Raw genomic sequence first — 12,657 nt, 5'->3', positions numbered from 1 at the left:
TGCTACACTCTATTTTGTTCATTAGGCCAAGCACACACCTAGAGAAGATTCTGGAAAGAGAGCTATTCCTCCTCTTCAGGCCCTAATGATGATCTTTGCCTTATGCTTTTTTGTGTATATTGATATAATGCACAGTTGGTGTTTGCTTTTCCTATCAGACCTTAAATGTATTTCAGATGGCAGGAAATGAATTCCTCATATAGTGGAGCATTGGAGAACTTGAATATTTTTTTCCCATAATCTAAGAGTCTCCTTGACTAGTCACTGGGGAAGGATTCAACTACCCCCATAATATATTAAGCAGATTAGGTTTTGCACTAACTGTGACAAGCTTCAACTTGTGTTCTACAGTCTTTCACAACTTAAGATTGAAGGATTATGGCTTCATTGATCTAGTTAGGTCTTTTGTGCTTCAGTGATGCTTTCCACAAATGGTACAAAGTGAGAAAAGTTCTGTTCTCAGGTGTTGTTTGGGGATCCTGCCCTTCTAATGGGTCATGATCACACAGGTGACATTTTTCTTTTTTTAACTCAGCTGGCTGGTTGCTCTTAAAACGTAGAAGTTGGGTAAGGAGCCCAAATTGTATGTGTGCAGGTGTTCACACGTGCTGCTGGAAGAAAACCTAGGTTATTTGGAGAGCTGCCCAACAGGAAAGTTCTAATAAAATCATACCAGTACACAATGCTAGGAGGAGAGTATTTTTTTCAGAACTGGATTTATTTTTTTAAGTAGGTTAACTTTTCTTAATACTTTAAGACATGACCAGACAAGGTTTAAATGACTTTATTTTATGATCACTGTTGCCAAATAGAGTGAACTTTTGCCCCAGATCCCCAGAGATGCAACAAAATACTTCCCCCATTCTTTCTGTGCCTGTACAAAGTTGGACATGATTTTTTAGCATTACTTTTTGTTTAACCCAAACCAGATTAAGACTGATCATTAGAGGTAATTCAGTCATTTGCAGCTATGTGAGACTTTAGTCAAAATGGCACTAATACACTGTGCAAAATGCACAAGTCTGTAAAATGTTGATAGAGTCTGTGCTGAGGAAGATGAGGGAGAAGTTTCCTGCTGTTCTAGGGTACCTCTGCTTCTCAATTAAGCAGCAGCCTCTCCTGTCTCAGGCTTGTACTCTTACTTGAAAGACCTCTTCCTCCTCAATGTGTACATTTGCATGTTCCTCCCTGGGGAAAAACTCATTCCAGTTAACACTGACCACAACCAAACCCTCAAACACTGCTAAGTCATAAATGGAGCAGAACTATCACCTCTTGACCAGCTGTACCAGTGACTGGAGTCCAATCTGCACAATGGAACCACAGGATCTAATTAAAAGGCTGTTCTTAAACCACATATATCACAGCTGGAAAACTCTTTAAGGAAAAGCATGTCTGAACAAAGTGTAAACAACCTGTACATTGCTGCTTATTCCCCTTAATGTATTAAGTATAGTGTAGCAGTGTTTTACCTCTTTTGTTACGTAAAGCTGAGGCTATACAGATAGGGCTGAGCTAGCTTACGTGAAAGGATGTGTTTATCTTGCTGGCTTGTCTTGTGATTTAAGTTAAAGCAACTAGACCCTATTTTCCATGTCATCATATACGCAGTCATATCCACAGAAGGATTTCCTAAGGTACGGTGACCTATTAGGCATTCAGTGATTGAGGACTGGGGTAGGTTTATTTCTGATTGGTATCATTGGGGCTTAAAAACAAACAACAGACTCATAAGTCTTCTGTAGATTTTCTCACTCTTATTTCCAAAAAATGAATGAAAGCTGCACGTACACTATCAAGATGCCGGTATAAAAAAAGGCTTTTTTTTTTTTTTTTTTTTTAAATCACCAAGTCAGGCAAAAATAATTGTGTCCACGTACTGTACAACCTGCTATAAGGAATTTTCAGCACATATTCCTACATCCTTTGTGCTGTGCAGTATAGTATGGAAGTGACGTGGCAGGGAAACTAATACATGCTCCAGAAAAGAGAAATTAAAAAAATAATTATTTCTTGTTTAGCAAACTTTTTTCCACCTGGCTTCACTATCAGCTGATGTGATGTAAAGGTCAGAAGCACCAGAGATTTCAAAATTCAAAACAACCACATTTATTTGCTAACCTCAGAGCGTAAAAAAAGTTGGATGCTACTCTTTCAACACAGGTAGGGCTGCTGCTTCACCCCAGTTACCCTTTTCTTTATCTTTACTCCCACTCTTCTGAGGGGGGGAAAAGAAACAGTGCTCCATTTCTCAGCCAGGTGAAGCCTATACTGAGAAGCCTGTGGAATTTGTCCAGGTGGTAACATCTTGTGGCAGTTAGTAGTTCAAAAGGAGACTTTGTGTTGCCATTTCCTTCAGGGATAAATCAAGGAACTGCAATTCCCTGTCATACATGTGGTATTTCTTATATTTCTGGAGTGATTTCTGCTTCAGAAAGAAATGGATATGTGCCAAACTGTATTTGCACAGTTGCTTTTGCACTCGTGAATTTTATAATAGTAAAGAAGGGCAAACACAGTGGGTGTGTTGCATAATAATTAGACTGAGTATAATAATTAGCGCTTTACAAGTGTTAAAAAAATAACATCTTGTTAAGTGTGACATTTAAGTGACAAATCAGGATGGACAATTGGTTTCTCTGCTGTAACTCTGCTTCCTGAGGCGGGGTTGTGCCTGGTATGCTGCACTAGGTCTTCAGAACAGTCAGGGCTGCAGCAAGGAGACCGGCAAGACCGTGTTGCACTGAAACAGGTCCTACCTGATGGTTTGGATATTTCTTTCAACATAGTGCAACTTACAAATAAGGCCATGTTTAAGGAAAGGATTTTAATCATAAAAATGGGCAGAGTCTGTACACCCATAGTCCCCTGGCATTAGGTTTCTATCATGTGGTAACAAAAATGTTTTAAAAACAGGGGTACTGCAGCAAAGCGCAACAGTGCAGGTGCAATTGGAGCTAACCTTAATCTTTTAACTGGCTGCTGGTAGCGCTTCTTGAGTCAGACCTTCAGTAGCTGCACGGGGTGCTGACCCAGCTGTGCCAGAAGCGACAGTCAGCAAGTTTAAAGGGTATATCTGTGGAAATGGCAGTCACACCCTTTTCTACAGTGCTGATCCATGCCCTGACACAGGCTGGCTGCTTCATTCGGGACTTCCCCTGAGGGTCACTGAAAGCCTCCCCTGCTGACTCTCTACCTTTGGGGCACACAAGGAGACCTGACAGCTGAAAGTGCACAGAGAAACTTCATGTCTAACTGTGTCCCTAAAGGTGGGAGAAAGGGCTCTCATTTGCTTTTGTGTCAGGCCTCATTTGAGGTACAGCAAAACAACACACCTGGGCATCACCCTTGGGATCGTGCAATTAAAACCAAATATTCATCATGTGTTCTCAAAGCCTCAGAGAACATGAAGGCTGTCCCTTGCTCCCTACATCTTCATATTAGACTAGAGGCAAGTTAGGTTGTCTGTCCTTGGCTTTACAGTCAGCAACTTACCTCCATCGTGTCTAGAACCTTTATTTGAAGCTCTAAAGTAAAAATAAGTGTCTCATAACTATACTACATAGGTACAGCTGGCCTCTCTAGTAACAGGGTAAAGCTTGGCTGGGCAGGAGATGCCTTCCTAGGACTTGATCAAAACTTGAGCTCTACTTTCCCAGAAATTAAAGCTCTCTTCGAACACCTCTAGAAATGCCCTGGTGCTCTGGACTGAAATAAAACCACCCCTCTGTCACTCCACCAAAATAGAATGGTAATAAATACATAAATATACATTCTTCCCCCACTGGTGAATGATCAAAGTACCACCTCTCTGTGATAGAGATTAGCTGAATTGCTTAATGTACCAAGTATTCGGGTACAGCAATGACTACACAAGGAATCCTATAAAATAGGGTTGGTTTTTAAAGTACTGTAGATGTAAGTATGGCTTTAGCTCTTAAGTGCAAAGAATGCCATTTCTGTAAAACTAGTAATCATCTGTTCTTTATAAACATCGTCCTTTTTCTACTGCCTTCTCTGGTTGCTTTTCTTTACCTTTTTTCCCCCTTTCCTGTTCCTACTTCTCCACCCTTTCTTTTCTGGATGTCTTTTTGTCAGGCACTGAAGACAAGTGCTGTAGGAGCAGAGGCACTTTCCCAGTTCCCCCAGAGAGCAGTCCAGTCTTGTCTGTAGTTCAGCTATCTCTGTGGTAGGGCTGTTCTCACTGCTTCTGAGTCTGCTGGCTTTATCTTCCATGCCCAGGGCCATGATTTGGCTGACTACTTTCCCCTCCTTTCTTCCCCCCTTTTCCATATGCATCCCAAGATGCCTATCACCCAGAGCTGGAACTGAGCTGCATGTACAAGACAGGTTCTGTTGCATCCCTTAAATTTCACAGAGTAAAGGTATCACACCTGCAGAGCAGTCTGCTTTCATGTACTCAGGTACTGATCTAAAAACTATCGGTAATGGATGAAATTAGGTACCTTTTCCCCCCTTGTCAAAGCTTCTTTGCTGTAGGGTCTAAAAAAAGAACCGCTTAGTTATCGGGACAGTAAATACATTTGTGTAATGCAGCTTTACCTAGTAGATTACTGGATGGTGGCTTGCAAGAGCTTACAGACAAGGGTTAGAAAGCTTGGGAACAAATCTGCTGAGGGGCAGGGTGGGAAGAGATCCTTCTTTTTCCCTGTACAAACAACATGGCAGAATTGCTCAAGTAGCTACTCAGAGAGCATGGCTGCCTTCAAGCATGACACCTAAAACGGTGTGATCCACAACTTAGTAGAGTCATGTTTGGCACTACACTGTTTGTTTGTTTCTTTCTTTCTCCTGCAACAGATAGCGACTGCCAGCTAACTGGCAAGATAAGGTTTGCTTCCAACCTGAACAGCAGTTGCGTTCAGCCCTCCTCACACCATTGTGTACCAACCCAGCTCCTGCAGCCAGAGCTCCTGCTGGACGGTGTCTGTGTTCATGTTTACCTCAACACCCACAGCAGGACTTGCCAATTAAAATGCACCAGTGTGAAAATTTAACTGGACATTAGTGCAGCAAATAGCTGTGGAGAAATATTCCTTTTCCCCTGCCTGATTTCACTTGTCCTTTACCTAGGCCTGTACCAGTTTGCAAGCAAGAAGATGCTTATCTGTTTGACACCAGGTTCATTCAGTAATGTCACTCCATGTTCCTCACTTTAGAGGAAAGAAAAAAGAAAAAAGTCTTTGCAGTATTTGCACTTTAGTGAGGCAAGACTCATTCTAAAGAAACTGAGGTATTGTAGCTCTGGGCTGGAGCCTGCAGTGATTTTCCAGGCTTTGTTCTTGGAGATAAAGTAGAATTATCTCCAGAGCTCATCTAGTTGCAAGTCTTGATTTGTTCCCACCCCAGCCAGGGCTTAGAAACCCTACAGCACCCTTGAGGCACAGGTCACAGCACTACGGAAAGTGCTTCTGGAAAGTGTGGTCCAGTGAACACTGTACTAGTGGTTTCTGGGGTAGAATAGGTTGTTCTTAACTCACAAGAGCTGGAACTTGCCAGTGTTTTGCCTGGAATCTGATAGTGTAGACTAGAGGGAGACATCCTGACAGCTTTCACAACCTGTACAAAAATGAACAAAAATAGGTGTCTAGCTTTTTCTTTGCCAGTGCCTTTCCCTGATCCAAAGTCTGCATCCAAATATCCTTCCATTTCTTCTTTCTAAGGATTTCTATATACCTGCTTGGTTTCCCCAGTGCCTGTGTTCATGGCATTAAAATAAAGCAATGCAACAGAGAGTATAACAGAAGTTTCTGTGGTGCCTCTCTTGATCCCATGTTAAAGATGACTTCCCATGAAAGGAAATCAACAGTAAATAAATCTTACTCTGTAGCAGCACCCTGGGAAACATGGAAGGGCTGTCTTCTTCCTTGTGAACCATCACTGCTGAGCGGTGATGCGCAGCACTGACACTTACCTGCAGGGCCTGGGGTCCCTCGGGCACCAGCACAGAGCTGACTGTGCAGCACAGCTGAGATCATGTGGTGGTGCTTTTCCAAGCCCACAAGTTCTTTTATCAGGCAACCTATGCAGCTACAGTTTTTGATAAGGCCATGCCTTATCCATGCAGGTTTCAAGCGTCCAGCTGACACAGTCACTTTCCCATTACCGAAAGCTCTGGTTGATCTGGGTATAAAACCCTTGTGAAAATCCTCCAGTGACTCCTTTTGTCTATTAAATTCCTTTAAATATATTTAGGGGAGAGCATAGAACAAAAGTGTGTTGACCAGAATGGTATTGTATGTCTGTTTAATCCAGTAAGAAAGACCTGTAGATGCGAGGTGGTGAGCCTCCTTTTTTTCCAACCCCCCTTCTTCTTCCATAGTAAACTTAAAAGGAAATCTGTGCTTCTTTATACAGACTGTTGGGAGAGAAATCCTGCTCCATTTGATTGACTTCTTGGTGACCAGCTATGGACATGACCCAGTTATTACCCGGTTGCTCAATAACACCCGGATTCATATCATGCCAACAATGAACCCTGATGGGTTTGAAGCTACAAAAGTGCCGGATTGCTATTACACACGAGGAAGGTAAGGGTGGTTTAGGAGGGTGGGAGTAGGTAAAGGAAGTGGGTGGGCAGTAATAATCAGAGCCTAGAGACTGAATCATATTTGATGGAAGGGATAGCATAGAGGAGTGTTAGGGCTAATTTTGGCCTGTGCTGTTCTAAAGATGCACTGTTGCGGCATGGAGTTTTTGGAAGACTGAGTCAGACTGGTGTTTATATGGGTGGCAGCTAGAGAAAATTGGTCAGAATGGTGTAATGACCTCACCTTTTAGGCAGGAGACTCAGATTGCAAATAGAAGCACAATAACCTATTTAGACCTTTAGGGTGCTAGAAAAAGAGGAGGGAAAATGCCACCCACAGGGATCTATTTCAATTGGAGAACACAAACCCTTCTGAGTGAGAAAAAGGTGTGTCTAAGCTTGTTGAATGGGCTTCTAGAAATGTGTTTAAAGATCATATTTAATGTAGATCTAGTAAGGGGGATGAGTTATGCAAGCAGATCTACTAGCTATAGTAGGTGCTGTGCTATTAGTAGTGCTCGGAGAGAAGAGGAAAAAACAAAACAAAACAACTTACGCAGAAGGAAATGTAACCTAGTGTTGCATCTTGTGCTACTTTTGCATTCTTTAGTGTAACTATTGCAGAGACCAGAAAGGGAGGAAAAGGTTAACGAGCTAGAAGAGGGAAGAAGAGGAAGGTGTGAGAGAATGGGAAGAAATACCAATGGGACAAAGTTGGAATGTGCAGAAAAAGCAAACTCATGAGCTAGAAGTTCTCTTGGATCACTGGCCATGGCAATGTCAGAAGCAAGTGAAAAGGCAGTTTAGTTCTCTAGGTGACCGGTGTAGGTCCTCATTTTTATCAGGAAAGGAATCTACTCCTTAGCAAACAGATAAGACGTTAATGGAGGGTGGGATATTTAATCCCCTCACTGTCAAACAGAGAGAGTTTAAAAATTAATACAGCTGATGCTGAATACCCTCTCTACTTTCTGTACTGACCCGTCTGAGTGAAAAGGGAAAAGGGCATTGCCACAGGCTGGACCTTCAGGTACAGGGGGAAGAGAATTTATCCTGTGTTTGAATCAAATTTTTTGCTCTGTGTCCCAAGTGACAGCAGTACAAGGGACACAGCCATCCAGTAGTTACCTTGGTCTTCTCTACAAGTGTGAAGAATGCACACCAGAGGACAACACCCTCCTTATCTGGCCCAGATTTTTCTCATTCATGTCTCTGTAGGTGTGTGCATGCTATAGTCATGTTAAATATTATTCACAGTTTCTACCTGAAATATAATAGAATTGTTTTATTGTGTCCTGTGAAAACCCAGTGCTGCCAGAAAGCAAACTGAAGTCCATCTCCTTAATGCTTGAGAAGATTTGCAGTGTTTCCTGAAGACAGTAGCATGCCACGGACCTTAAGTAGTGGGAAGCTGATGATGTACAAGTGTCTATAAGCAAAACAGTAATGGGAATGTCTTCTCTTTTTCCAAGGTACAATAAGAATGGAGAAGATCTGAACAGAAATTTTCCTGATGCCTTTGAAAGGAACAATGCTAGTATTCAGCCAGAAACTCAAGCAGTAATGAACTGGATAAAAAATGAAACGTTTGTTCTTTCAGCAAACTTGCATGGGGGTGCCCTGGTTGCCAGTTACACCTTTGACAACGGTAACTCAGGTAAGCTCTCTTCTCCATAGCTGATTTTGTTTAGGAACATTAGCTGTACCAAAGCAAAATTCATAAGGATTTCTGCAAGGTTTTTCCAGCTTTTGAGCTGGGATGGGCAGACTTTGATAAATCCCATCAAAGTTCACTGCCTGATAAAGTTATTTGGGAGATGTTTTTGCTGTATGCAAGCCAGCACTGTATGTTTTACCAGTCATGAGAGTTACATGATGGCTACTTTATTCTGCAGTTACCATCTCTTCAAAAGGCTACAGCAGGTCTCCAGATGATGATGTCTTTATTCATCTGGCAAAAACCTATTCTTCCAACCATGCCAGCATGTACAAAGGGACTGGGTGTGACAACAGACAAAGCTTTCCAGAAGGCATTACCAACGGGTATTCTTGGTACCAGTTGGAAGGTAAGAATGTCAGTGGTGTATTTTTCAGCTGCTTCACTTTCCCCTGCCATCTTTGATGATGAAAGGGCCGTGCTTTTGCCCAGGGCAGAGGGTTGATGAAAGGAATAAGCCAAGGCATTCACGTGGATTTTCTGAGCAGGACGTGGGTGTCTACAGGCTCTCCCAGTCAGCAGTTCCACAAGTGAATGAGGCAGCCTCTGCTGTCTGGCTGCTTCTGTGCCCTTTCCTAAGGCTGCATTGCTCTACGGATTATACACACACACACGTGCTGGTGTGTCACCAAAGTCTTGTCCTTTCAGAAAGGAAACCAACCTTCTGTCCATATATCATCTCTTTTTTTATGGGTAGGCAAATAGGATATATGTCCTGTGTACTTTGGCACCGCATGCTGCTTTCACAGTCTGAATTTGAAACCTTGAAAAGGCTCTTAGGGTGGCTTTGGCAGCGACAAACTTTATTCCAACCTACAAATTTATCTGCCCCTATTTAGTTGCAAGTGCTTGAATGAATTTAAGTCAAAGACCCACCCGTCATCAGCCATAATAGTCATCATTCCCAAAATGCCACCATGCTTTAGAAAACAACACTCTGTGTGTAACTAGAGTAATTAAGTTGGTTTTCCACAGGAGGCCGTAAATACAAGTGTGGCATTGAGGAATAATTTACCTGATTTACTTTTCTAACAGGTGTGATGCAAATACCAACATTTTACCTCTCCTATTTTTCATCTGGTTTGAACTTGGTGTTTCTTTGCAGCTAAACACTGTTTTATTTCACTTTTAAGGTGGAATGCAAGATTACAACTATGTCTGGGGACAGTGTTTTGAAATTACATTGGAGCTGTCATGCTGTAAATATCCTCCAGCAGACCAGCTGGAAAAGTTCTGGAGAGACAACAAAGTTGCTCTGATCGAATACATAAAACAAGTGCATCTAGGTGGGTATGCGAACGGGGGAGGGAGTTAAACTGAAGCCAGGCTGGTGGGCAAAGCAGGAAACTTCCACAGCCTGGGCCTGCGTCAGGGCTCACAGGTGAGGAGCCCTGGAGTGAACTTGGGAGCCATGGCTTCTGAACAGCGAGTGCGACAAGGCCAGGGCTGGGTCAGGGAGGAGAACTTATACGTGTGTCAGGTGTGGGGTGATGGACACTGTTACATGGTGCAAGGGGCTTAAAATGCGCTGGGCAGGAGCAAGGGACAGGCCCTGGCAGCCACCTTACCATACACCCCCTCAGGGAGCCCACTTTCCCCAGCAGCCTTGGGGCAGTCATTTATTTCAGTGGTCTCTAAATGTGTGTGTGCATATGCACAATGTTTTGTAGGTCTTTGCTGCTTGGATTTTGTATTTTTCTAGGGTGTTTCTAGGTGTGATCTTGACTTCACAGTTGGGAGAGCTGCTGCGTAGTGTAGCAGCAGCACTTTACAGTGAGTTGAAGGGTTCGCATAAATCTGTTGCTTATCTTGCATTCTGTGGCCCAGAATGTCTGACTGCTGTTCTGTCTGTTTAATGCCAGTGCTGTCTTGAAGGTGGTGTGTGAGAATTCAGGGAAACTACTTGACAAGCAGACATTGCTGGTATTCTGCCGTTGGGAAGTACTAGAAAAAGGGCTGACTTACTTTAAATTTAAAAAAAAGCTGGGGGAGGACTGCAAAAATCCCTCAAACCAGTCATGAAAATTGAAGCACTTCAGTAAAAGACACATACAAAAAGTACGTGTGATGCAGTGAATGAGATTTACAAGCAGAGATTACAATGCTGCTTTCTAACTTTATATGAGGGTAAACTATTAACAGCAAAGAGTTTTCTATTTTAATTCCCTTCAGTAAGACAGAAGTGACTAGAGATATTATCAGATGTGCTCGAAATCAGTGAAATAGCCTTTGAGTGCATCCAGCAACAAAGTCTGACTTTCTCAGAGAGGGAGGCTCACCCGTTGGCAGTTGTGATCTTTCTTTCCTCTCCTTCTTTCATAGGTGTCAAGGGTCAAGTTACAGACGGGAATGGGAATCCTATTCCCAATGCCATCGTGGAAGCCAAAGGAAGGCCCCATGTCTGCCCCTACAGAACAAACAAGCATGGGGAGTACTTTCTTCTCCTTTTGCCTGGGACGTACGTGATCAATGTAAGTGTGCGGCCTTACTGAAGTCTTGTTTCTAATTGCACAGTGAGATGGCATCCTTAGAGATGAATGAGCTGAACTTGCTCAAGTCATATATAGGAGCTCTAAAGACTCTTTAGCAGAAAGGAAATTGATACAGTAGGATCTCGAGTCCCTGGCCTGTCCAGAGATAAGCACTCATCTGACCAGGGTGGTGGAGCCAGCTGGGATGAGCGTCTGGACCAAGCTGACAGTAGCTTGAGGTGTTTGAAACAAACCACAGAGCTCCAGAGGGGTGAGGAGGTGGAGGCAGCACCCATGTAGTCCAAGAGCGATGGGCTAACAGCACCATCAGTGCCGGTTATTTCCCTGGGTGGAAATGGCTTCTCTGCAGAGGCTGGCAATGGCTGGGATCAGAGAACATTGATGCAGCACAGGCGCTGCCTCCAGTCAGCCAAGGCCTTTGGCTTAAGGGTAACCACGGGATTTGTGCTCTTGTACAGCGTGCGGTGCTCCCTCATGATAAATAAATATTCTATTAGTTTCCATGTCACTTTTTGAGGGTTTACTCTCATTGCTGTAATGTCAAAAACTTCAGTCTTTTCTCATTGTGTTCTCATACTTATGTTTAGAATACTTTTTCCTATGTGTTGACAGTGTAAATAAGCACATTGAAGAATGATTGTTTCACAGCTGAAAACATTTCAAACCATGTAAGAAATCTTTCATGTTTGCTCCTAGGCTACTGTACCGGGATATAAATCTATACTGAAGACAGTGGAAATAACTGACAATACGAGTAACTTCAGTGCTTTGAAACAAGACTTCTCTTTCTCAGAAGTCTCTATCAGATCAAGAGCTGCTTCATGTCCCAAATCTCCCCTCTATCAACAGCTCAGACGGGCTTCAGCTGCAGTGAAACCAACTCTACATATCTTGGTTTTAATGACCGTTGTGCTTGCGATTTTCAAATGAAGTCAGGAATGACACGAGATGGCAAAAACCTTCCTGCACAAATGTGGGGTTTTTTCAGACAAGAAATTGTATATGCAAAAGAATGGAGGTTTTTATAAACCAAATTCTCAAATTACAATTAGGTCTGTTGTATTTTGTAAAATACTGGGTTGACAATCAGATGTTTTACTTTGATTATGATAGACTATCATATTTTTCTATGTAAGTATTTTACTCTAAAGAAATTCTGTACAGTCTATGAAGATAACTGTAGAAATTTGATGCAGAAAGTGCAAATATATTCAGAAGAATTTACCTGATTTCAGAAAAGTCTGATAGTACTGTACATTCAACCAAAAGTTAATGTGCCACACAACTGTTGGCAATTAGGTCTATCCTAATTTCTCATAATAAAGCCACTGCTGTAAATGAGGAATTTTTGTTTGCTCTTACCTAGACAGATGAGACTGCTCAGTGCTGAATTAAGGTAAAGATGAGCATGATACGGACATGTAAGACAAGAAGATGGAAATGAAGTGTGAGTATGTGCCAAAAGGCTGTGTTGCTGGAAGCCTGATGCTACTGTGTCCCATCAGGCAAAAGACTGTAACTCAAGAGTTCTGCAATGGTGTTGCCCCGAGAGCTGTTGAAAACAAAGTGGGAAGTCATTGACAGCTTTATACCATTGCTGTTGTCCATCTCCTCACTGAATTTGGTATGGAACAGAACTGCATACAACTCAGAATTTTTGAATCTGAATAGTTTTAGCAAGAGCTTTAGAGCATTGAAGTAATTCTCCCAGCCCTGTTAGTACATTGTTTGGGCCCTAACATAGATCCTGTCCAGGGGCTCGTTTCAGTGGTGGCTGAACAACCCCTGGTCCACTGGCTGGCTTGCAATGCCTGCAGAATGAGCAGATTCCTTTCACTGGGCTGGCTGCAAGGCATTTACAGGGTGTCTGCAGCTGTCCAATAAACACAACTTATCAA

General features: G+C 42.7%; 1 protein-coding gene across 2 annotated transcripts in view; it reads left to right on the top strand.

Annotated features, from left to right (window-relative positions):
- Window positions 1–12,100, top strand: part of CPM (carboxypeptidase M) — a 37,528-nt gene extending 25,428 nt beyond the window's left edge. For both annotated transcript variants that reach the window (XM_065838501.2, XM_065838492.2), the window contains 6 exons: window positions 6,379–6,551; window positions 8,023–8,207; window positions 8,446–8,616; window positions 9,401–9,553; window positions 10,590–10,738; window positions 11,456–12,100. In XM_065838501.2, coding sequence (XP_065694573.1) covers window positions 6,379–6,551; window positions 8,023–8,207; window positions 8,446–8,616; window positions 9,401–9,553; window positions 10,590–10,738; window positions 11,456–11,689 — 1,065 coding nt within the window. In that variant the 3' untranslated portion in view covers window positions 11,690–12,100. The remainder of the gene's footprint in view (window positions 1–6,378; window positions 6,552–8,022; window positions 8,208–8,445; window positions 8,617–9,400; window positions 9,554–10,589; window positions 10,739–11,455) is intronic.
- The last annotated feature ends 557 nt before the right edge of the window (window positions 12,101–12,657 follow it).

The sequence above is a fragment of the Patagioenas fasciata genome, chromosome 1 (assembly GCF_037038585.1).
Source record: "Patagioenas fasciata isolate bPatFas1 chromosome 1, bPatFas1.hap1, whole genome shotgun sequence".
In the NCBI taxonomy this organism is placed as follows: Eukaryota; Metazoa; Chordata; class Aves; order Columbiformes; family Columbidae; genus Patagioenas; species Patagioenas fasciata.
The sequence above is the reverse complement of the archived record's forward strand: the minus strand, read 5'-3'. Positions and strand labels throughout refer to the sequence as shown.